This window comes from Mustela erminea, chromosome 5 (assembly GCF_009829155.1).
Source record: "Mustela erminea isolate mMusErm1 chromosome 5, mMusErm1.Pri, whole genome shotgun sequence".
In the NCBI taxonomy this organism is placed as follows: domain Eukaryota; kingdom Metazoa; phylum Chordata; class Mammalia; order Carnivora; family Mustelidae; genus Mustela; species Mustela erminea.
This window is the reverse complement of record NC_045618.1, coordinates 54823913-54849007: the sequence shown is the minus strand read 5'-3', so window position 1 is coordinate 54849007 and position 25095 is coordinate 54823913. Positions and strand designations below refer to the sequence as shown.

The 25095-nt window shown below is 45.3% G+C and overlaps 2 protein-coding genes across 2 annotated transcripts in view; one reads left to right on the top strand and one right to left on the bottom strand.

Annotated features, from left to right (window-relative positions):
• Positions 1–16157, top strand: part of RYR3 (ryanodine receptor 3) — a 511070-nt gene extending 494913 nt beyond the window's left edge. Inside the window, exons 95-105 of the mRNA XM_032343182.1 lie at positions 653–783; positions 5123–5165; positions 5637–5764; positions 6183–6243; positions 6551–6697; positions 10258–10392; positions 11416–11572; positions 12003–12067; positions 12465–12565; positions 14797–14848; positions 15780–16157. Coding sequence (XP_032199073.1) covers positions 653–783; positions 5123–5165; positions 5637–5764; positions 6183–6243; positions 6551–6697; positions 10258–10392; positions 11416–11572; positions 12003–12067; positions 12465–12565; positions 14797–14848; positions 15780–15875 — 1116 coding nt within the window. The 3' untranslated portion in view covers positions 15876–16157. The remainder of the gene's footprint in view (positions 1–652; positions 784–5122; positions 5166–5636; positions 5765–6182; positions 6244–6550; positions 6698–10257; positions 10393–11415; positions 11573–12002; positions 12068–12464; positions 12566–14796; positions 14849–15779) is intronic.
• A 697-nt stretch (positions 16158–16854) lies between these two features.
• AVEN (apoptosis and caspase activation inhibitor) overlaps positions 16855–25095 on the bottom strand; it is a 177538-nt gene continuing 169297 nt past the window's right edge. Inside the window, exons 5-7 of the mRNA XM_032341794.1 lie at positions 20588–20683; positions 18158–18518; positions 16855–17363 (exon numbers count right to left, since the gene is read on the bottom strand). Of these exons, the coding sequence (XP_032197685.1) occupies positions 17248–17363; positions 18158–18518; positions 20588–20683 (573 nt within the window). The 3' untranslated portion in view covers positions 16855–17247. The remainder of the gene's footprint in view (positions 17364–18157; positions 18519–20587; positions 20684–25095) is intronic.

Sequence of the window (25095 nt, the reverse complement as noted above, 5' to 3'; positions counted from 1 at the left end):
TCCTAGCTAGCAAACCATGTTTCATCAACCAAACATCAGTACCATGACATGAATATGACCATAGCCACTGAAGGGGGCTGGAATATGCCATGGTATTTCTGTGGCTGACCAATCAACTCTAGAACAGTTCATTTTCTTTCTAAATCTTGGTTCAACTCCAGTCTAGGAATCCTAGGGGACCTAACTCATTTGGCCTGGGGACTGGTCTAAATATGGCCTTCTCCCCAGGATGGGTCAAGGAGTCTGGTTTGTATTACTATCAGCTATTTAATACAAACATTGAAGGGTGGCCCAAATGAAACAGCTTTTTGGAGAGGGAGGCATATTAGCCAAAGGAGTGAGAAGAGATTTATTTGACTTTAGATCTACAGCAAGGCACCCAAAGAATCCCACTGCGAAGAAATTACTGCCTCAGGTGCACCTGGCTGGCTCTGTCAGAGGAGCATGTGGCTCCTGATCTCAGCATCATGAGTTCAAGCCCCAGGTTGGGCATAGAGATTACTAACTAAAAAATATAAACTTAAGAGAGAGAAGGTAAGAGAAAGAGAGATTACCACCCTGAAGTTGGAAAGGCTAATTTGTGGGGAATTCTTAGGAGAGGGTGCTGTCATCTGAAAGACTTCTCTAGTAACCAGTGTCTTCCCACTCTTAGGTCCCTCTGGTGGTATTCAAAAGGGAAAAAGAAATCGCCAGGAAGCTGGAGTTTGATGGCCTATATATCACTGAACAGCCATCTGAAGATGACATCAAGGGGCAGTGGGACCGCCTGGTAATCAACACACCGTAAGTTTCTCCCTCCCCTCCAACCTGAAAAGGAAAAGGCTCTGTACTGTAAATAGAATGACATGTTCTTAACCAGCCTTGGAGACTGATTAATAGAAAGTTTTTATTTGGGGGAGGGGGGTTCTAGGACTTATTTTCTCCACTGCCTTCCTAGTAAAATAGCCTGTTCCCCCTCAAACCCTTGTGTATGTCTCTGTGCATTTAATGGGGGAGAGAGGATGTGATCAGGGAGTGCTGAGCATATTTAATTAAGACCAGATGGTCCAGGACAGTATAATTTAGTTTTCCATGTTCAAGTCATACAGAATATTTCCCTGGCCCGGGGGTTCTGAGATCATCTGCTCGGCTTCTCCCGGAGCTCCCATATGGCACAGCAGTTTGAGGACAGCACCACCACTGAAGTCTTCTCAGACAAGTGGCCTGGTTGGTAATAGAACTCCTGCCATTATCACTTGGTAGGCAGTCCCTTGGGCACTTAAAATAGGGCCATCGGAGTGGGGCGGGGTGGGGAGGGATGCTACTACCTCCGGCACGAAGCCTGCTTTGTTGTAATTAGTACTGTGGTGGGAAAGAGCACTCATCCTCCAGATAGAGGTCAGCTCTGTCACTTAGTTGTCTGTGAAAGGGGCAAGGTAATGAAGCCTACTGAGCCTTGAGTTCCTTCTCATTAATAGAGGCGTGAGAACACCACCTCCTGAAGTCTGGGAGGACCAATGAATGTATGTTACATGCCTGGTACGGTGCCTGGTACGTGGCAGGCACCCGGCTGTTTGTCATTCCCTTTGTCTACCTGTTCAAAAATTGGCCATCATCATTAGCAAAGGGAGCACTTGTGTGTTCACACCTGGGAGAGTGAGAGTTTCGAGGTAGATCAGTGTGCTGAAAGAGAAGAGATACAGGGCTAGATACGTAAACAGAGGTGACTATGTTGAAACTCTTAGCTGCGCCAATTAAACTGTGCATGTCAGCAAACAACCACCCTGACCCCTGGGGGAAGAAAATTGCTCCTGATCCAGAGATAGGCAGGCAGGTCAGGAGGGAGGCAGCTCTATAAAGTCACAATGGAGCTCTTTAAAATAGTCTCTTAAAAATAAAATAAAATAAAATAAAATAAAATAGTCTCTAGAACAGGAAGATGGCAGGGTGGGGCGGTGAGCTTGCAGATCAAAAGCCTGTCTGCCGCTGCAGGTCCTCACCAATCCCCTCAAATAAGGAAAACTGCTAAGCAGGGTTTCTGATACTTGGTCATCATATCACAGAAATTTTGGATACTATTAAGTAATGTGATTCTTTGAGCAGCTTTCTGCAATCATCAGTAATGCTTATATATGTGATACAGGTGATATGGCCTAGAAGTCCCAGTAAAAAGGTAGTTTAGTATCTAGAAATATAAGTATCTAAGGGGTTAATGAGATAAGTACACTAAAACATTCCAACAAGGATATTTGCGATTTTTTTATTTGAAGTGGTTTAAATGTCTATGAATAGAGAAATGCATAAATAGGTTTTAAAATTTTTACATAGATGGATCTTTTTTTCCCACAATAATGGCATCATAGCACATGTAGTCCTTCCCAGTAGCCTACTTTTTATAGCTAACTACGTATCAAAAAGAGCTGTCTTTTCTTTTTGTTAAATACACATATTAAGAAAATATAAAATATATATCTTAAAGTACAATAATGAACTACTAAGTTTTAAAAACAGAACCTTGCTCATAGTTTCCAAGTCCCAAACGTTCTCCCTGATCTCTCGCTGATCATAACCTCCCAAACCCCCACTTAACTACTCTCCTGGCTTTAGTGATATTCATTCTTTTCCTTTAGTATATAGTTTACCGCTTAGGTATGTGTCCCTTGAAGCGTTCTTTCACTTTGACTGTTTTTGAACTTTGTGTAAATGGAATTACGCTATATGCATTACTTTTGTTCAACACTGCATCTGGGAACTCACCCATGTTGATGTGTATGGCCATAGTTTGGGCATTCTCAAAACTGTGGCATTTTTCATTATATGAGTATTTATCATATATATGTCCTGTATTTATTCATTTTCCTGACAATGGATATCTCAACTGTTTCTACTTTCTGGCTCTTAGAAACAGTGGGACAATGAACACTTTTATACCTAAGGCTCCAGTAAAAGAGTTTCTCTAAAATAGAGACCAGGAAAGGAATTTGTTTAATAGTAGGAGATAAAAATGTTTGTCTTGATTTACATTCCAGCCATCCCTCTGTGAGAGTTCCTGCTCCTTTGCCTCTTTGCCACACTTGTTAGGATACTCAGATAATTGTTCTAATTTGGTGGGTGTGTAATAGCATCTCACTGTGCCTCTCCTTCATTTTTAAAGAGGTTGAGCTTAGATATATAGAAGTATTGCTTATTGATACATTTCCATTCTGGAGGTTCTGTTGTCTACCTCACACTTTAAGGATTATTATCAAGTTAAATTATGTTTTCTACCTTCAAGGAACTTACATACCTAGTCAGGGGACAAGAATATTCAGACCAAGGTGAGATCATGCCTGTGAAATGGTCTTTCCTGGAACCTTCAGTAAGTGGCCCTGAGGCATCACTTATGGAATTGTCCACTTAGGACAAAATGTAACCAAAGCTGAGTTGTACATTATAGATCATTTGTATAAGGGATTTAAGAAAAAGGAGATTTTAGTGAGGACAGAGGAAGCCTGGAATTTTTTTTTATTATTATTTGCTTTGTTTATTTTAGGTTCTAACTGTAATACATGAAAAAAATCAAGTAGAAAAATGTACAAAGAAGAAAATCAAAACAATCCTTTCCATGCCTCCGGAGATAAAATCTATTACCATTTTACTCTGTAAACTCAGCACTTGTTTTTGCTTTGAAGTGACATTTGGATGTTTGAAACAAAGAAATTGCTTTAGCTTACCCCCTCCCCCGTCCCTGCAAGAAAATTTTTTTAAAGATTGTCAGAGTGTTGGTGGGGAGGAGGGGAGTGACATTTGCTGACGGTTATTCTTCTGAGGGGTCCATGAGCAGGGTGGTCTTTATAGAACAGGAGACTACTGTGTTTCAGAATCAGGAAGAATGGACTCAATTTAAGGAAAACAGAACTAAAAATGCATGCATTAATGGCCAGAGGTTCCTTGGCTACAGTCTGGACTCATAAGGATCTCTCCCAGGGAAGATCAATCATTGTGGAATGGAGAAAAAAAATTTTTTTTAATTAGAAAGGAAGTTGGGGCACCTGGGTGGCTCAGTGGGTTAATGCCTCTGCCTTTGGCTCAGGTCATGATCTAGGGTCCTGGGATCAAGACTCGCATCGGGCTCTCTGCTCAGCAGGGAGCCTGCTTCCCCCCATCTCTCTCTGCCTGCCTCTCTGCCTACTTATGATCTCTGTCAGTCAAATAAATAAATACAATCTTAAAAAAAAAAAAAAAAGAAAAGAAAGGAAGGAAGGAAGCATGCAAGGTGGGGAGTGGCAGAGGGAGAGAGAGAATCCCAAGCAGGCTCCCTGCTGAGCATAGAGCCCCATTTGGGCCTCTATGTCATGACCCTGAGATCATGACCTGATCTGAAATCAAGAGTCAGGTGCTTACCCGACTGAGCCACCCAGGTGCCCCAGGAAAAAAATATCTTAAATGGTTTTTGCCAACATACCTGAACGTGACAGTTCCTCCTGGACTTCAACAATTACAAACCCTTTGCTGTGAGCTGGTATAAGTTACTAGGCTGAAGAAAGACATTCCTCTGGGGAGTTAGGGATGGTATGGTAAAGGGAACTACCTCCGAAAGATAGAGGGATCTAATTCCCTGAGAAAAGCAGACCCCACAGGGGTTATATGGAGATGGAGAACAGCGTGGAAGAGCACTGTGGTTAAGAAAAACCACACATACATGAACTAAAGGGATTCCCATACCAGAAACATCAAGTTAGGAACCTTGTCTGCACTTACCACCACTGTATCCCTATCACCTACCCCAGGGACCAACGTAAAGTGAAGTACTCCATGAATGAAGCCCAAATGCATGTGTTTCCCTATAGGGTTTTGTTTCTAGTTATACTGGGATCAAGAAACATCTCCTTGCTTCTGTCTAGTCTGCCATCACAAATCCTGGCTCTTTATCATATTTCTGAGGCAGAAAATGCAGAGTGGTTCTCCAGGTGTTTCAGAAGTTAATACAAAGAAGCAAAACCATAGATCAATTAGAACTGTGGTGACTCTGAGCTTCAATTAGTCTGAATTCTTGAACGAGCAGGACAAAACCCAAGGAGATCCTAGATCCAGACACAGATCTCATACCTCCTTGATGTTTGCCTTGATGTTAAGAACCTTCCCTTTTCATTTTCTTTTTCAGATCTTTTCCTAATAACTACTGGGACAAGTTTGTTAAAAGAAAGGTATGCCTTGTCCGTTGGTGGGGGCTGGTTTCCATGACCACCAAAGAAATGGGAGATTTTTTTTTTTTAAGTTATACATACACAAACATGAATAAATTTGCTGTTGCTTTTAGGATGGTGTCTTGAACAGAGTAAGTCACAGAAGGTTTTTTTGTATGAACATATGTAGGTTTTGGCTCCGTTCTTATACTCCCTGCCCTAAACTGCTTAACACAATCACTACTTTCTGCCTACTAGTTTTCTTTTCCCCTCCAAATAGATCTCAGCTTGAAGAGTGGTTTTCACTTGGTCTCTTTCATTCCTGTTTTCTCCTGGGGTTATTTTTTTCCTCCTCATTTTCCTGTTGCATTTTGAGTCCTGTCTTCATCAACCCCTGAAAGAGCCCGGAGCATGGGGAAGCTCTGAAGCCTCGGGGCTGGCGACGGCCCGGTGATGTGCAGCCCAGGCTGCCCTGTCACCCTCTTTCTCCAGGTGATCAACAAGTACGGCGACCTCTATGGAGCAGAACGCATTGCGGAACTCCTGGGTTTGGACAAAAATGCCCTGGATTTCAGCCCGGTGGAAGAGAGCAAAGCAGAGGCGGCCTCTCTGGTGTCATGGTACAGAGCTTAGGAGTTCAAATCCCAAGTCTGGCCCAAGGGGATCCTTTGTTTTTCCCGTTCTCCTCTGAGTGCCAGAGGGAGGGACTACAGCACGCCCGTGGGTGCTCAGGCTCTTCTCTGGCTTAGGTGTTTTCTTCTAGGTTCTGACATCCTGGGAGAACGCGGCCTCAAAAACCTTAAAGACCTCCCAGCTTTTATGCCTGTTCGAGCTGAAAGAGAAAGACTAATTAAAATTTCAAGATGCATGATTCAGCCATTCTCGGTCTCCTGGGGAACACCACATACAACCTGATAAAGCTCAGAGCTGTGTTTAGATTATTAAACCCAAGAGAAAAAAACTTAATTTTTCCCCTTATTAAACACTTAACTAAAGTCTGACATTTATAAGTTTTAAAAGGCTTTTGTTCCCCTCCAGGCTGAGTTCCATCGACATGAAGTACCACGTCTGGAAGCTGGGAGTTGTTTTTACCGACAACGTGAGTACAGCTCCCGGAAAAACAAGATCCTGCGCCGTGGGGTCAGGGGTGTCACGGGTTGCTGTAGGGCCACACACTAGGGTGGGTGCCAAGAAGACTCAGCGCTTGCTTGTCAAAGGTGGATGCCCTTCCCCGTGCTGGGGGAACAGTAGTGTGGAAGGCAGGTGGGCTTTCCCTGGGCAGTTCTCCGGCCAGTCACAGCACCTCAGCCTCTCAGTATCTAGGAACAAAAATGGTTTCATGGGCCCATCAGGAGTCACAAATGCTTGAAAGGTTGCTCAATTGCCTCTCGGTCCTTTCTGCACAGTCCTTTCTCTACCTGGCCTGGTATACCACCATGTCAGTCCTGGGCCACTACAACAACTTCTTCTTTGCCGCTCATCTGCTGGACATCGCAATGGGCTTCAAGACGCTGAGGACTATTCTGTCATCTGTAACTCACAATGGCAAGCAGGTACTGGGGTCTATACTGGGCAGAAGGAGAAGCCTAGATGTGGGTCGGGGGAAAGAAAGTCAACAGCAGGTGGTACACTGGTGTATGCCAGGAAGGTGTGTGTCATGGTGTGTGGTCCACGTTTCTTGACCAAACACGTGAACTAGTAGAGTGTTACTGCAGAACTGCAGCCATCACTGAAGAGATGTAAGACCTTGGTGTAGAAACCCGCAACACTTAGATCAGCCGGGAGGAAGGGGGAGGGAAGGAGGTGATGGACATATCAGAATTGCTCTGGAGACTTTTTCTGGTTTACTCTTCCTTCCACGAATCTGATACATTCCCTGGGGGTTGGTAAGCAGGCTATGCAATTTGGAAGCCCCTCGGGTGCTCTGATACATGGTTCTGATTAAGAAGCAGTCACTTAGACACACACACACACATCTGTACCTCTATCTGTCTACGTAGACATGGCTCTGTCCAGCCTCATCAATACCCAGTCTGCTTTCTGCAGTGTTGTCAGGGGCAATCCCTTGGTTAAAATCCTCTGATGGCTCCTTTGGTCAACAAATTCAAACTCCTTAGCATTTCATTCCTCATTAAGCGCAACTTCGTAAATAATACATGAGTTCCCTCCCATCTGTAAACCTTCTTGTAGGAGAGGGGGAAAATAAAGAAGTTAATATGGGCCCAGCTTTGTACAGGCATTATGGAAAACCGTATGGAGGTTCCTCTAAAAATTAAATCTAGGACTGCCACATGATCTAGCAGTCCCATTTATGTGTATATGTCCAAAGCCAATGAGATCACTATATCAAAGAGATACCTGCATTCCCATGTTCAGTGAAGCATTATTCATAATAGTCAAGATATGGAAAAAACCTAAGTGTCCATCAATGGATGAATGGAAGAAAATGTCATATGCACATACAATGGAATATTAATTAGCCATAAAAAATGGAAATCCTGGGATTCACAGCAACATAGAGGAACCATTAATGTTAAGGGAGATAGGCTAGACAGAGAAATACAAATACTGTATGATCTCACTTATATGTGGAATCTAGAGAAATTGAACTAGAATCAAAGAGTAAAATGATGGTTGCCAGGGGATAGAGGAATGGGGGCACGTCAGTCAGAAAATACAAACTTTTAGCTATGAGATGAATAAATTCTGGGGATCTAATGTAAAGCAGGGTACTTGTAGTTAAAAATACTGTTTCGTGTACTTGAAATTTGCTAAGACAGTAGATCTGATGTTCTCACAGCAGCACCCCCCGCCCAGTAACTGTGTAAGGTGACAGATATGTTAATTACCTTGATTGTGGCACCATTTGACAATGTATACATATATTAAATCATTACTTTGTACACCTTAAAAAATAGGGATTCCAACTAGAAAAAAAGTCAAAATTGACCTTTCTAAAATGAAATGTGTCAGAATCAGATCTGTAAATACAGAGAACTGATGGTAGCCAGAGGGAAGGGGGTTGATGGATTGGGCAGAATGGGGGAAGGGAGTGGGAGGCACAGGCTGCCAGTGAGGGGATGAATAAGCCGTGGTAATACAAGGCTCAGTGCAGGGAAGATAGTCCTTGGTACTGTGGTAGCGTTGTGTGTGGTGACAGACAGGAACCGCACCTCTGCTGAGCACAGTGTAATGTACAGAGATGCTGAATCTCCACGTTGAGCACCTGGAACTAACATAACATTGTCCACTATACTAGAATTTCTAAAAGATAAAAGGTTCTGGATCATCAGGCGTTAGGGTGGTTTATTTCCTCTAGGTTTCTGGTAGTAGCCATAGTCATTGTTTCTTGTTTGGTTGATGATAAAAAGAATGGAGAAAAGCCGGAAATAGAGATTTGCTGCCACATACAAGCCGCTCAAGTCTAGGGAGGTAATAACAGAACCCGTGATCTAGATGTTTGCCTAGAGTGTTAAATGCTTCCTTACAGGTTCCTGGGAGAAAGGCCGTTGTGTATTTTCACATGTGTGTCTTGGGAACTTTGATCCTATAAAGGCAGTGTTTCCCAAAGTGTGATCTGTGGAACACCAGTTCTACAGTTCAGTCTTTTAGAATTATTTCCTTTCCCTTTACTCAGATATTGAAACTTCAGTTTTTATTGATTTGGCTTAATGGCATTACACAAAACTGTACCTTAAATGGAAAGCTTAAACAATGAATTTCTTATACGGGCTTGCTAAATAAACTCTGGCAAGACTGTGAAAAACAAAACAATACTAGCAACTGTGCCCAGTTTTTGCCATGGGCCAGGTACTGTGACAGGCACAACTTACTTTGTAAGGCAGACGTTATGCTCACTTGACAGATAAGAGAACTGAAGCTCAGAGAGGCTAAGTGTCTCACCCAAGACCACACAGCCACTAAGTGACAGAACTAGCCCATTTCTTCCTTGGTGCAAAGCCCAGGTTCTTGGTTTCTAAAACCAACTACATTCTCTGAGGTCCGCTGTCTGAGGTTTGGTAAGTTATTATTCATCAAAGAAGCCTTTGAATATTTTTCTTCTGGTATTTATCTCAGTACTCATGCCTACCCCTTTTGTGTAGCAACTCAAAACTCGAGAGCAAAGCTCTTATCTCCGTAATGACTGCGATCTCCACCTCTCCAGCTCAACCCCAATCCCTCCGATAGGCCACTGAGCAGATCCCACATCATGCTATTTAGAGTACTTCCTCTAGCCAAGAAACAAGCTTGCCCTATGACCCCTGCAAAGGTTCTAGGTAGATTTCTTGATTATGAAAAATGTCACTTCACTGAACCATCATAAATAATTCTTATGGCAGTTTCAAAGCTATGACAACTATCCATTCATGGTTATTTATGAAAACATGTAATGTAGGGACACCCACCAGTCCAAAGAAACTTTCTTAAGAAGCAGCGTTAGAGTGGAAGCCATATTGTGAAGCCTCCACTGTGGCCATCTCTGCAGAAAAGCAAGGGCACTCTCCTCCTAGCTCTGTCACTGCTCAGTCCTTAAATCCCTCCTTACATTGCTGAGGCCCAGCCCAGGCCCCTGGCATGTGTCTGCTAGGGCTGCTGTCACAGAATACCAGGCTGGTGGTGTAAACAACAGACATTTATTTCCTCTCAGTTCTGGAGTCTGGGAGTCCAAGATCAGGGTGGAGGTAGACCTGGTTTCCTTCAGAGGCCTCGCTCCTTGGTTTAGACCTGGCCACCCTCTTGCTTTTTCACTTGATCTTCCCTCAGTGCCTGCAGCTCCCGGCGTCTCTTTGTGTCCTAATCTCCTCTTGGAAGAACTCCAGGTAGACCAGAGCAGGGCCCATTCTAAAGCCATCATTCCAATTTACCTCCTTAAAGGCCCGATCTCCAAATCTAGTCACATTCTGAGATGCTAGAGCTTATGAATATGGGGGAGATAGAATTTAGTCCACAATTAGTCTTCTCCCCAGAGCCCGTTTTGTCCACCTGCAGTAGGACAGCCTTCGCTGCCACTCTCTCCTGTGTCCCCTTTCCACCTCACCTTTCTTGTTGCCTTGGAGTCTCCTGAGACTGGAGAAGACCCACCTCCTTTCTCCTGTCTCCCTCCTGCCCCCAGCTGGTTCTGACTGTCGGTCTCCTGGCCGTGGTGGTTTACCTCTACACCGTGGTGGCCTTCAACTTCTTCCGCAAGTTCTACAACAAAAGTGAAGATGACGATGAGCCCGATATGAAGTGTGATGACATGATGACGGTGAGAGCCAATCACCAACAGAGATTAGAGCAGAATACAGGTCTCCTCCAAAACGGGGAAGTGTCCCCGAGAGAGGGAAGGAGCCAGGTTGCAGAAGCCCAGGTGGAAAGACCACACTGCAGGGGTTGGGGGAGGGCTGTTCTCGTCCGTCTGTCCTTGTGTTAAAGATGCCAGTTACCTTTATCTGAACGCGAATGGACCTGAAGCTAAATTTCTTGGAAGTCCAACTTGGGTTCTCTGAAATCTGAAAGAGATCTATTCCCAAGAAACTGGTGCTCAGTTTATTCCAACAGGCCTGATGGGGTTCTTTCAGAAGAACTACTATCATCTGAAAAATACGTCAGAGCAGCAGGCTGGCGGGGAGGGGAGGAGGTCTTGCTGTCCAGCCAGCTGCTCGCTCGTGGGCAAAAAGGGCAGAGCTCCAGGTGAGCTGGGAGAGGACCAGTGCGACCAGCATGCATTCCACACTACCCCTGGCTTTCCACGATCACTGCCTTTCCCTTTGCACCTCACCCCTCCAAGTAGGATGCCCCTCTGAGTAGGATGGCGCACTGCTCTGGGAGCCAGCTCCTGGCTGCCTGCACTGGTTCTCACAGGTAGCCTCAGAGGAGATAGTCTCCTCATGGACACGGCAGGAATCCCTGTCCTCCCGGGTGCATAGAGGATGCAGAAGTAGAGGAGGCCTTTTCCAGAGGTGACACTTTAAGTAAGGCAAACTACTGTCTGGTGAATGCATGTTCCTCTGGGCCCAGAGTTGGTTTAACTTATACATGCCCTACCTGAATTCTCTTTTTTAATGAGCGAAGAATATCTTTTAAAGACTAAATGTAACAAGTCTTGCCACCTTCCGAGATCCCATGCTGACCAGTGGGCATCGAGGCCAGCAGCTAGCAGTGCAAGGAAGGACATCACCGGGGAGCACCGTCATGCTGGGACCCGGCTGTGTGAAAGAGCTAACAACCATCGTGCTCAACACAAAATTCTGTGATTTTGACCTGAACTGCCATTATTTTTCTTCTCTAGTGTTACCTGTTCCACATGTATGTGGGAGTAAGAGCTGGAGGGGGCATTGGCGACGAAATTGAAGACCCTGCTGGTGACCCTTATGAGATGTACCGCATTGTCTTTGACATTACCTTCTTCTTCTTCGTCATTGTCATCTTGCTGGCCATCATTCAAGGTACGGTGGCCAGTTAGGTTAAGTATGACTGGGCCTTGTACCTACCTTTATATAATGTCATAGAGAAAGATAAAGAACTATCTTTCTCGATCTATGACATTACATAGAGAGGTTTATACATTCACTTACTAGTTAACAACTTGAGCATCTACTATGCATGCACGTGGCTAGGCATAAAGCCAGAGATATATCCAGACACTGGATATTGGAAGAATTGGAATGGAGGACCACCCCTCACCTCCTTTTATCCCCCACTCTGAACTGGTTATCTCCTTCTCACTCTGCTTCCTAGGTTTTTTGGGGGGTTTTTTGTTTTGTTTTGTTTTGTTTTGTTTACAAAACAACGTAGCTTCTACTAGTGAACCTCTACCCCAAGCCCCTGAACAGATTACTTTAAACCCTTTATCTGTCTTTGTATTTAAAATACCAGGTCTTATTATTGATGCTTTTGGAGAGCTAAGAGACCAGCAGGAACAAGTGCGAGAAGATATGGAGGTAATGTTTCATTTGCTCCAATGCTTATTTCTGTATCTTACAGAAAATGGATTTAAGTAATCGGGTCTGCTATTATGTAGGGCCAGTCTTAGGCAAATGACCGACAAAGTTTGCTTGCCGTGCCTGTCCTCTGTGCCTGTCTGCCAGCTCCGGGCTCTGCTTCTGCCTCACCCTCCCTGCCCTGCACCGCCCCGCTTCCCCGCCTGCCACCCTGCTGCCTCCACCGTGCTCTGCTAGCTAGGAGTTGACGATGGGACACTGTGGAGAGGATTAATAGCCAAAAGCATGAGAGAGAGACATATTTTCCATCTGTCCATTCAGAGATCAGTAGCCCTTTCCCTCCTGCCATTAATGTCATGTGTACTAATGCCTTTACTGCTTCTCTTATTCATCTTAGACTAAATGTTTCATCTGTGGGATTGGCAATGACTATTTTGACACGACTCCTCATGGCTTTGAAACACATACCTTACAGGAGCACAACTTAGCCAACTATTTGTGAGTATCCGTGGTCAACAGAGGTGACAGTGGCTGGGGGAAGGAGCTGCGGAGTAAAATACACAGTTATGTCATAGGGTTCCCCCCGTACATGCCATTTCTGCCTGTTTCTCTGAAAAAGTAGAGGCAGTTAGGAAAAAACTTCAAGGAGTCTCGATGAGCTTGCCTCTTTGTCCATATTCCCTGCCTTTCCGGGCTTTGACAGACATGTGCTATGGGCTTTCCCTGCACCTCACAAAGGTCAGCCCATGCACCTGCGATGACACCCCATGCCTTCCTCTCGTCCTATAACTACAGCAATTTCTTTCTTTACCAGATTTATCCTGTCACCACACAAGTGTTATTTTTTTTATCCTAAACAAAGAACAGAGTCTGCCGCCCCATTTCTACTGCCAGCTCTTGCCCTGTTTTCTTTCCCTTCCAGTAAAAAAACTTAAAGTGTCTGTGCTTACTGTCTTCAAATCTTCTCTTCCCATTCTCCTTTGAACCCACCCCAGTCAGGCCCCTCCCCACCACGTCACACTTGCTCCTACTGAGGTGGTCCATGAGCTGCCTGTTGCTGCTGGGTGCTATGGTCAGTTTGCAGGCCTCACCCCGACTGTCCTCTCCTGGGAACATATGAGCTCCAGGAGAGCGGGATAGTTGTGGGACACGGGTGTTTCATACTGCTGTATCCTAGCACATGGGGTAGAAGTCCTGGGCCCCCAGAAGGTGCTAATAAGCATTTCACTTTTTGTGAGGTCAAGCTGTCACTCAGAAACAAGTTCTTCAGAGCCCATTTTGTACCCTATGAAGCTTCTATATTAAAGAGACTCTGAATGGGCAGGTAATCTATATTCTCTGTAACTGATCATTTTCAAGAAGAGGGAAAAAGCTGCTCCCCGGCCCATGTCTTCCCTTCTGGGTCTACATTTTATTATTCAGGAAAAACCAATCTTTAGGATAGAACAGGCCTAGCCATTGGGAAAGGTATTATTGTCAAAAAGAAGTACCAAAGACCTATCATTTTGCTAGAATACCTTATATACTAGAAGACAAAAACACAAATTAAAAAAAATAAACTTTAATATATCCTTCCTCAAGTCATGAGTACTCATCACTGTTAACTCTCATGAAGAGAGTTTCCATCTTAATGGAGGCGATGCGAATGGATGTCCTTCTAGAAAAGGTGAGCACCTGGCCCTTTATCAGGACCCGTGAGTAGAAAAATGTGAAAGGGTGTTGTGATGCCGTCCCCCTTTGACATCCTCCCTTGGCACTACATATTATAATAATCTCCCTTCTGGCTCTCTGCACTGCTAGCAGCATGCTGGAGGAGAGAGAACCCATCTTGTTCATATTTGAAACTCCCCCTAAAAGTGGTGCTTTGTCAAATAAATGTGCCAGGAACTAAAGTCTTCCATCCCTGAGTCTTGAACATGATAAAGCTATTTGCCGTGCAGCCCTCTTAGTCTGCTAAAAGGACAAGGAAGGAAGGAATGAAATCTTTTGATCGCTGCTAAAGCTGCAGATCTAAGGAGACCCTGAGAGAATTTGAAGTCTGGAGCTCAGGCTCTCCCCATCCCTAGTCCTGTCTTTGAGGGCACAAGACGGGCTCCTTTGAAAGTGGTCTCTGAGATCCTGCAGTGTGAGCTCAAAGACCTGCCCCAGCTTCCGTGGATACTTGGGTGAACTGGATGAACAGACTCAAACCCAAGCCACACCACCATTAGCACAAGTGACACTACACTGGCATTTCTCAGAGGTCTACAACAAAAAAACTCTTTCTAGAGGAGAACAGCTTAATGAGGTTACATGCTTTCTACCTTTTCCATGACCTATCCTTGAGAAACACACAATTTTAGTTCTACATTAAGCCACTAAAAATCATATGGTAAGAGTTTTGGTTACCTTTCATTGTTTAGGATTTTTATTTTTTTGGAAAGAGAAAGAGCACATGTTGGTGGGGGATAGGGCAGAAGGTGGGGGATAAGGCAGATAGGCAGGGGGTGTTAAATTGGCTCTGTGCCCAGTGCCAAGCCCCACATGAGGTTTGATCCCAGGTCGCTGAGATCATGACTTGAACCCAAAACAAGTCAGACATTCAACTGACTGAGCCACCCAGGTGCCCCCAGTTAGGATTTTTTTAAAAAGGCAGCCAAAATTCTTCTCACAAGTAATAGTAAAATTTCTCCTCACAAAAAGATTAACCAAAGTAATATTGTCTTTTTCTCACTTAAATCTTTTTCCAGGTTCTTCCTGATGTACCTGATTAATAAAGATGAGACAGAACACACGGGTCAGGTGAGAAAATATCTTAAGACTTGTACCCCTTTTAGAAGTCTTCAGACTCAACAGAACATAGGATGTCTGAAGTAGATAGATGACTTCATTCGTTTCCAGTGTACATTCTTCGTCTGCATAATTCTGCCATCCCTTTGTGACCTAAGAAGCCAATATCCTCAGGCACCTCTAGTCTCTTCCTAAAGACTTTGCTTATCCGTCCCAACAACGCTGACATTTTCTAAACCCTTACGGTTACTGCTTCAGTAGAATAGCTGGAGGTGGGGAGAACATTACAGACAAAAAGACAAGGAGGAGCTGAGTGGGTGGCTCTAACAAAGAGAGCAAAATGGCGTGAGAGACAGCCGGAGAAAGATAACCACCTCATGTGTGGGTGACACAGGGACCGTGGAGGTGTGGGTAGTATGAGTGAAAGTATGTGTCAAAAGGGATTCTGTGACTAAGTATGAGAAACAAATGCCAAGACAAGAGAACAAAGGGAAGAAAAGGTAGGTTATCTAATACTCAAACATTATCAGATTTGTAGGAAAACTTCACAGCTCAGACACTTGAGAGGCAACTGGTTCTAGATCTCCCTTCAGTGCTCCAGGCATCTGCCCCGACTAGCACTCACTATCTCTTCATTGTGTGTTCTTCTGCATTAGACCAATTACAAATGGCATAGAAACAGCCTCCTGCTAGATCTTGCAGCATTTTTACTCGCAATCATTGCATTTGTTCAGTGTTTTGAGTTTTGGGGGGAGGGAAATGGAGTGGGGGTGGGGAATGACTTTTTGCTCCTAAACTAGCTTGGGCTGGGAGCAGAGCAAGGAAGAAGGTACGAGGTTGGGCCCCGCCACCATTCTCCAAGGGAGTCCTACTAAGTAAACACCACCTGGGTTTTAGCTTACTGTGGTTTAAAAAGAAGTACCCTTTGTTTCCTTTATTTCAGGAATCTTACGTCTGGAAGATGTACCAAGAAAGATGTTGGGATTTCTTCCCGGCTGGTGACTGCTTTCGGAAACAATATGAAGATCAGCTTGGGTAAATCAGAATGAAAGAAACTCCACAATTCTAGATGGTCTACTTCCAGTGAAATAAATCCTTTTTATAGCTCTGCAAAATATTTGAAATGTGACATATTCTAAATGCCTCCCTTACAAGAAAGTGTTACAAATATGTGATATTTATGAATTGATTTGGCTTTTTGTGCCTAATGGATGTAGTCCTTATCAAAATGTTAAAAGATGGCAAAGAATCAAGGAAACTGTAGTTGAGAATACCTTCAAGTTTTCAGCTGTAATGGAAAATGGTGTCATTGAGGAAAGAACTAGAAGTATGAAGTCTTCAACGCACAATACCTGAAATTTTACACACTTGAATGTCACATGACAGTATCCACTAGTGACTCATGGTCTGAATTACAAAAAAAAAATCATTTTAACTGCAAATTTCTCCCATGGTACTTGCTAGTGAATGTATTCAGAATCAGCTTGAAAAGCTTTAAGCAGTTAAAATAGAAAAAAAAAAACAACCAACCAACCAACCAACACTTTGTCGACACTGAACTATCGATTAAGTGCCTTAAAATCTCTTTAGATATAGCTATGCAAATTTTTTATGTTTCTGTTTCAGATGGACAGTTCCATTAATGGGTTGTGTTGATCTTCTGTCTTTATGAAACTGCACTTGAAGGTTATTCCTATTGTTTTTTTTTTTTTTTCAGTAACAGCTTGTCAACTGCTGTTATTAGAAGTACTGTATTGAAAATTCAGAAAAATGTCATTCTTATGCCAAATTGAGTACTGCTTTATGGTTCCCTTGTAAGTAGTGGAGCTGCTGTGTTAGGTGAATCTCCTTACGTCAAAGGAAGTGCCCACTGCAATAAAGTACCACGTACCAATCTGTGGTGTCGGCCTCTGGTGATGTACCTCTTCTGGATGATTCCACGGCTGTCCTGTAATTACTGGAAAAGGGGCATGGGACAAAGAGCCTTACCCCCCGCCCCCCAAGAAAGAAAGGAATGCCATAGAGCAGCGTTCGTTTATTTTGGCCAAATGAATGCCTTGTTGCTATCTATCAGCAGCACCTGCTCTGCTGTAAACACTGAAAGGAAGGAGGCTGGAAACAAGAGCCGTAACATCCCCTGCCCTCAAGTACTCTGGAGATTGCTAAGCCAGAGAGCGGATGCAGCGAGCCTCATAGATGGGTAGTCCCGGGTGCCGTGGAACATAGAGGTGGGCGTTCCCTGCGGCAAGCGTGATGGAACACACTGGCTCGGGCGTGCTCCGCAACCAGCTGTTCTGGAAGGACAGCTGGGGGCCCACCCTTACTGACAAGGCAACCAAAATTTGCGTCAGGCACTTTTTTTTTTTTTTTTCATTTTCTTTTTCTTTTTTCTTTTTTCTTTTCCTTTTAGGTTAGGAAATCATGCTGTCCAACCAGTCTTCAAGCTCCTCCTCAGTAACAGTTTTCGATGTATTTGGTTGCTCAGACTGCACGTTCTTTTCTCCCAACACAGATAGCTCGGCAGGACCTGGGGAGATAAAAGCAGTGTTAGCAACTTTACATTAGTCCCAAAACTGAGGGTTAAGGCTTCCTTGGGGTTTGTTCCGTGGTGGAATTCAGCTCTGATTACATAACAGGAAACATTCTATTACGGCTTCAACTCTTCAAGAAGATACAGTAATAGCTAAACAAATTAATAATTGGGGGGGAGACTTGCTCCTCTGTTTATTCTAAAGTTGAATGTCCCAGTTCACTAAGTTTCCTAAAAAGACCAACAGATTAGTTTTCTTTTTACTATTGTAGCACTCCTGGAAAGTCTTCACAGGTTCTCAAATGCAGGTGTGGACGGGGCACACGTCCGCCTTGGCCTTGGCCTCTCCATAGCAGCTGGCCCATGGTCTCACAGAGCACGCACAAAGGGCGAAGTGCTCTTTTGTACAAAAATAAGACGGAAATAGCAAGCCACAAGTCTGGAGAGCTGGTTAACGGTCCTGTTTAGACAGTCGATTAAAAGGTCTGCTGCAGCACAGCTGAGGGCAACGAGGATCTGCATGCCTCTCTCCAGCGCCGGGTCCATCTGCCGCCCTGGGTTTAATATCACAGTCGGGCAGGGAGCACCCTGCGAGCCTGCTGTATTGAGTGAGGAATGCTGTCCGAAAGGTCAGCTCAGGGGGAAGCGGCCATGTGAGCCCAGAAATAGATGTCGGCAGACAACACCAGATCGATGACAGAAGCTGCTGGAGAGGGGTAGGGACGGGATGCCAGTGGGGCTGTTGGCACAAAAGGTGAGAAGATGGATAGGGAATAAAATGAAAGCCATACCTTGTTCTTCTTGGGCCACCTCCCCATCCTTCTCAGATTCTTGGGCCTGCATGGTCTGGACTGGTGCAGTGTTCTCTCCCTCTCTTATAGGTGCATCTAAACTAAGCAGCAGATCTAATTCTTCCTCCAAGTGGTCTGCTGCCGCCTGCAGGGGGGCGGTGGGTTTCTGAGGTCCCGTGGAGGGAGCCGGGCTGGGGCCATCTTTACCCAGGTACATGGGGCAGCCAGCAGCGGCAGATTTCAGCTCGGAGGTGGAGCCCTTTCCTCCGGGCCCCAAGGGCCCTTTTAACTGCATCCCCAGTCCCTTGCCTTCATCATTTCTCTTTGGTTTCACCTGAGGAAGTTCTAAAGGAAGGGTAGTCTGAAAGAGAAGCATCATAATGCAGGTAAAAATCTGAGTTTTGCCCTATTTGCTTACACAGAAACAAAAATGATGGAAGCCAAACTTGGTGGAAGAGGAAATTCAGTTCAGACAGGAAAGTCACAAAGGGTCCCCCAGTTCAGGCCCTGCCCTAGAACCCTTCCTTATTGAGCTGGGGTAAATGGGGAAGACCTCACTGAAACACCACAGGGCTGTGCCTCCCCCTCTGCCCACCCCCGCCTCTCTGCACAATGGCGGAGTAGACACCACAAGGGCATGTCTTTCTGGAACTGCCGTGGGAACTGGCAGTACCCCAGGGCTATTTGAATGTACACAGGTTTACATCTGTGAGGAGATGAATATCTATAAAAGGCACCCAGAAGTTATTAGCAAATCAGATCGTTCACTGTACTTAAATGCACTGATAATAAAGGTCATCTAGAATGACCCATAGTAACATTTGAGTAAAATGAGGGGAAGGAGGTGGTTTAAAACTAGCCAGGTTTTCAAAGTTACTAAAATTAATCTGTACTTTTACTCTCAGGCCTACCATTGACAGGACATCCTCACTTTTCTCCCTGAGGCCCCATCACCTTCATTGTGCTGTACTGGGCTAACCCAGCCCCATTCTGTGGGGAATGCACCACAGCCGCACGTGTCCTGGCCACCCAGCAGGGACAGCAGCGCTCTCCCAATCACTAATAAAATCCCAAACAGCCCAAACATGCTTGGAGCTCCGTGGTGACTCAGTCAGAGAGAAATGCCATCCTCTTTACTTCCCTGCCCTGCCATTAACCCCAGCCCTGAATTCTGCTTGCTGCCCTAAACCGGGGGTCAGTCAGGGCCACAGAAACAAGAGTTGGGTAGGTAACCAATTCATGTGACTGCTCAAGTGTTGTGACACATTCAGTTGCAGAACGAAGCTGACCGCTTCAGTTGCTGGGATTCTCTTTACAATTAGTACGGCTCAGGGTTTCACTTTTTTAAAAATGCAATCAAGCCACAACTACATTGTGAGATGCCTGTCATACGGTCTGCTGGGCCTCCCCCTCTCTGCTCATTCATCAGTTGCTATCTTACACTGGGGTCTCCTACATTTATGCTTCTAGCCCTTCCTTCTCATCTATAGATTTCCGTATCCAACTCCTACTTCCACTTTGATATCTCAGAGGCACAGACCCATCTTTCCTGATACCCCCTCGCTGAGTTGCACAAGCTGCAAGGCCGAGAACAATTCTTTACTTGTCGCTCTCCACTTCCAGTATTTCCCAAGCCCTGCTTAGTCTCCTTTTGAAGTACATCTTGGTCAAGTCCAAGTCCAGTCCACTCTGCCATCTCCACCCCAGTCCCACCAACACCATCACCCTGGCCTGCGGCAGCAGCCTCCTAGTTTGCTCGCCCTGACGCACTCTCCGCTGGCGTGTACACGCCTGTGTACATTTGCCAACACACATTCCGCCAACTCCATTCTGCAGCCAGAACGGTCCTGGGTATCATCATCACAAGCAGTAGTGTTAAGGCAGAGCTGATTGGGTCACTCTTCTCTAAATTCTCATTCACGTGCTTTTATACTCTGGATCTCGGCTCATCTGACAGTCCTTCAGGAAAGCCATTCCTAATCACACCAGAATAGATCAGGTTCATTATTATAGATTCTAATAGCACAGTACACTCCTTCATGGAACTTGCCGCAATTGGAGAACTTGATCAATACTCCTATTTCCCAATAGATTAAGCTCTGGGAGATCAAAAACAATGTCTGATGACCACTGATTACTTAGTGCTAACGCAGAGCCTGGCACATCAATTTTTGAGCAAAAAACCAGCCAGACTTTATTCTTTCACATTTCATTCAATCCTTCAAAATGTTTCACATGTAAAATGTAAAAAAAAAAAGACTAAAAATTATTTCATTTCCCCCTTAAAACTCTGAAAATGCTACACTGATACAAAAGCCTCAGCTTTGGGGAAGGAAGGGGTGTTGTGAGCCATCCTGCACAGTGACAGTTTTCACTCTTCTTCATATGCTCTAACCTGCACCCACGGGCAGATGCTGTTGGGATTTTTACCTGGACCAATTCGGCAGCAACATTGAGTCGGAGTGAGAGAGGCAGCTCTTGAAGGGCTCGAACCAGTGACTCACAGTCCACATAAAATGCTGAATTCTATTAACAAAAAATTATATGCATTGTCAGGTGACAAGTACAAAGGACCATTCAGAGATAAAACAGCAGAAGATGACGGAAGGAAATAAACCGTCCACTGACATTACATTCAGTGGAGAGTAAGTCCTATCCTAGGTCCCACTTGATATGGTTGCTATTTCCTATCATCGCGTTAAGATGAGCAAAACCGAAGCCACGTTCTGGGGTGACAGTTCACACTGTAAGAGCAGAACAGGGCAGTGATAACCCCCACACTGAGACTGCACAGTAACCTGGAAACTACAGATGCTTCTAGAATTACTGGCTAATTGAAAAATAAGCATTTAAGGGGATCAAAGTGGACCCCTCCCTCTAATTCAGACAGCCAGCCTTCAGGAGAGGAGAGAAGGGCCGACTAAGCAGGGAGACGGGGCTCATAGGCTCAGCCGAAGGAGCCTGTGGTCTAGGCTTCTGTTCTAACCAGAAAGCAGGAGGCAGACTTGCCCGCTAGCTAGCGCCACTCCGTGGGAACAACACCGAAAGCTTCCCTTGACTCCTCTCCCGTTCATGGAAGTCGAGACCTATCCTGGCAATGACCTCCCAAATTGACAGCAGCTGAGGAAACATTCCCAATTATTTCATGGCTTGACAACAGTCTGATGGCTACTTTCTAGGGCCCAGGCCACCCAAGAGAACAAATAACCCAAAGAGGCAGATACTGCTAACCACCTCATCTACCAGAGCCCTCCCAGGTCCAGCTGGAAACCCAGCTTACTGCACTGTCCCTGGCTTCAAGTTAGAAGAGAAGTCAGGGCCCACCTAGCCGGTCTGGATTCCACCGCAGCAGTGTCTGGGACATCCTGGGTAATGGGTTCACTGTGGGGGGAGGGGGGACAGTGAGCTCAAGAAGAGCCTGACCCTGGGACGCCTGGGTGGCTCAGTTGGTTAAGCGGCTGCCTTCGGCTCGGGTCATGATCCCAGCGTTCTGGGATCGAGTCCCACATCGGGCTCCTTGCTCGGCAGGGAGCCTGCTTCTCCCTCTGCCTCTAGCCTGCCACTCTGTCTGCCTGTGCTTGCGCTCTGTATCTCTCTCTCTAACAAATAAATAAAATCTTTAAAAAAAAAATAAAAATAAATAAAGAGACTACATTTAATTATTAAAAAAAAAAAGAGCCTGACCCTAATCCGGACCCACTGTAACCCCTGATGCCCATAGCAGCCACTGCTGTGTCGTTGCGCAGGCTGCGAGAGATGGTGTGGCTGTTCACCTGCCCTTCAGAAACAGTCCCAAGATGCCTGGCTCTTAGCTACGCCATGTTGGCAGCACCAGATAGGCCCTGGTTCTGGAAAAAAGGAACTCCCTTCTAAAACACACAGTGTATTTAGGGAACAGGATAGAGGCTGTAAAGCCCTGACAAGAAAACCAGAAATTCAGTGTGCATTCCAGGCCTTTCCTCAGCCCTGCACTTATTAGCACCTTAAGGGCTGTGGCCAGATCAGTGTGGTCAAGTCTTCATTTTCAAGTTTGGAGAAACACTCTCCAGCGGGTAGAAAGTGTGATCCCAAATGCTTAGCCCGTGGGTATGTCGTCACATCACACACTGGAAATCTCACCCTCCCCAACGCCCATAGAGCTGCACACAAGCAGACCCCCTCCTTTCAGCCGATGAAAGAGCAGGAACTTCACCCCTGCCATGCGTGCCCACCATTCACCGGCTGCTCTCTTAGCACCCCAGACAGGAGGACCATGGAGGCGTACAGGGGGTCTGGCTAAAAGTGGCCACGCTTCCTCTGCCCTCTTTAGCACCATGTGCAACATGACTACATGGTATAGCCACAACAATGAAAAGTAGGGTTGCCGGGGGGGGGGGGGGGGTTCAGTTGGTTAAGTGTCTGCCTTCAGCTCAGGTTGTGATCCCAGGGTCCTGGGATCGAGGCCCCTAGCAGGCTCTCTGCTTGGCAGGGAGCCTGCTTCTCCCTCTCCCTCTGCCTGCCGCTCTGCCTACTTGTGCGTTCTCTCTCTCTCTCTCTCTCTCTGTCAAATAAAAAGGGACTGGCCGCGCTGTGCTTCTGAGCCACGTGCCAGATGATGGACATCTAGCGGTGTCTGCTCCTGGAAGGTCTCCTTCCCCCACCTTTCTAATTCCCGCCCACCATCCCAGGCCCTGCAGACACTGCACGGCCTCCACGGTGCTGTAGAGACACTTCAAACCAGCAGGGGAGGTGCAGGAGTCCTGGAGCCTAGAACCTGCCACCAAATACCACTTTGGAAGAGGACTCCTTTTCTCAGCACCAGTCTTTCCCACAAAGGGCTAAAGCTAAGGTCTAACATAAAAGGAGTGGAGGTGAAATGCTTGTAATAGTCAAGTGTGAATTTAAAAATAGGCTTAATTGGAATAATAACCACAAATTAGCTTTCTGCTGTGTCTTAAAATAATGGAGAGGTTATTGTGTTTTTTGCCTGGAGAGGCTAGTCCCCATATCTACCAGGCCAACTCTGATGGTCACTCACAGTTGGAGCTCACAGCCTGACCCTGATGCCTTCCGCCTGCATACTCATGCCGGCTGCAGGAAGCCAGCCTTGACTGTTAGAACAAAGTCCCACCCCATTCTCTGAGGTCAGTGTGCACAGAACTGTGGGTAGTGAAAACCTGTCCCCTCTGTCCAGGAAGCTTACTACTTACTAGACTCTGAGCCTCAGTGTCTGTGTCAGACAAAGAACCTGCTAGAAAGTCCACTCAGCAGCTGAAGAAAAAATAGCCTTTGATCAGACCATTATACCTTCTAAAATTTTTATCACCTTTCTCTCTCTCAAGTAAGCAAAACCAGAACCTAGTGAGGAGTTAAGTGGGACATGAACAGGTTTTGATGGGCAAGTGATGAATTTTTAGTTTTGGATGGGTCCTACCCACACATCAACTCAAAATATTCAGAGTAAACTTGCCCTCTCTGTAGCCCATCAATGGCATCACCACCTGCCTAATCATCAAGCTAGAAAGATTTGCGCCACCACACACCTTTCTTGTCCGCATGTCTCACATGTGACACAGTCTAGTTCGTCCTCTGCTGAAATCCATCTATCAGTGAGCCCTCCTCTACTCCCACTTCCCCATGCTCCTCATCCCTTCATTCACCCAAAATCATACCCTCCTGACTGGTTTCCCTGCCTCCTGCCTCTTCCCTCTTCAATCCCTCTTTTCCAGTGCTGCTCAGGTCAAATCTAGCCATTTCCATTTTCTGGCCAAATAAAACTCTAATGAAAAAACTAAGAGTAGGAATAAGAGCTACTTCTGAGTGTTTCATATGTGTCAGGAACTGCACAAAGGAGCTTTTATTTTGTATTTAATGTAATCCTCATTATAAGCCCAAGTTATATTTTATTATTAGTTCCATTTTACAGAGGAGAACACAAAAAAAGGAAAGAAGTTCACCCAAGTCACAGAAGTCAGATTCACAGTCAGGCTTGTCTCTCCAAGATCTATGCTCTCACCCACATGCTAAATCTCCCCCTAGAAGAAGATCAGACTGCTGGTATTATCCAGCCCAGACTTACCCCTGAAGCCTCCTTCTCCGGAAACACTGCAATTCAGCTATATTCTGACTCCGAGCATGCCTGTTCTATCAGCTCTCCTCACTCAACAGGACCTCCAGCATCACACTGACCCACCAAGGCCCATTCAGACTCTCTCTCTTTCCCGTGGTACTGATCTCAATCCCTTCCAGCCCAAAGTGGCCCCCACAGTAGTATCTTAATTCATTTATGACACCACTTATTTTATGTCACACTCTTTTTCATTTATTATGTAAATATTTACTGGTCACCTACTATATGTCAGTGGCCATGCTAAGGGCAATGAACAAGCACAGTCTCTGTCTTATCCACCTTTGAATTAAGTTCCAACTAATAAAATACCTAGTAAATAAGTTCTCCGTATTCTGATGCGTGAAGAACTTTAGAATTATCTGAAATTCTCAGGATAACTGAAATATTCTCTAATAGTCAATGTGGTTCAAAAGAAGTTGAAATGTGAGTTGTCTGGCTTTTGCTGTATTCCTTGATGACTTCTGTTTGCTTGTAATTTGTCTTGGAATTCTAAACTGTACCTCAGGCGTATGCCCACACAGACTGAAGCAAAGACAAGTATTTTTAATGCCCTATTTTTCCCATGTTGTAATACACACTCTACGCAAAGTGACAGGTAGTCATTTCACAAGTAATTTCCCACCCCCTTGGTCTGTATGGTAAGCCAATGTCCATCCCAAACGAGTACATAGAAGACCACCCCAGAGAGAAAAGGACCCACTTAAGGTGTGTGTGTACTGAGCAGGTAGCAGAATGGGGAAGAGGATGCCCTACCTTTGGGCTTCAGGTCTGCTACTCGGTCACGTGTCTGCAACTGTGGACAGATTGTCAGATTATTGTATGAGACAGC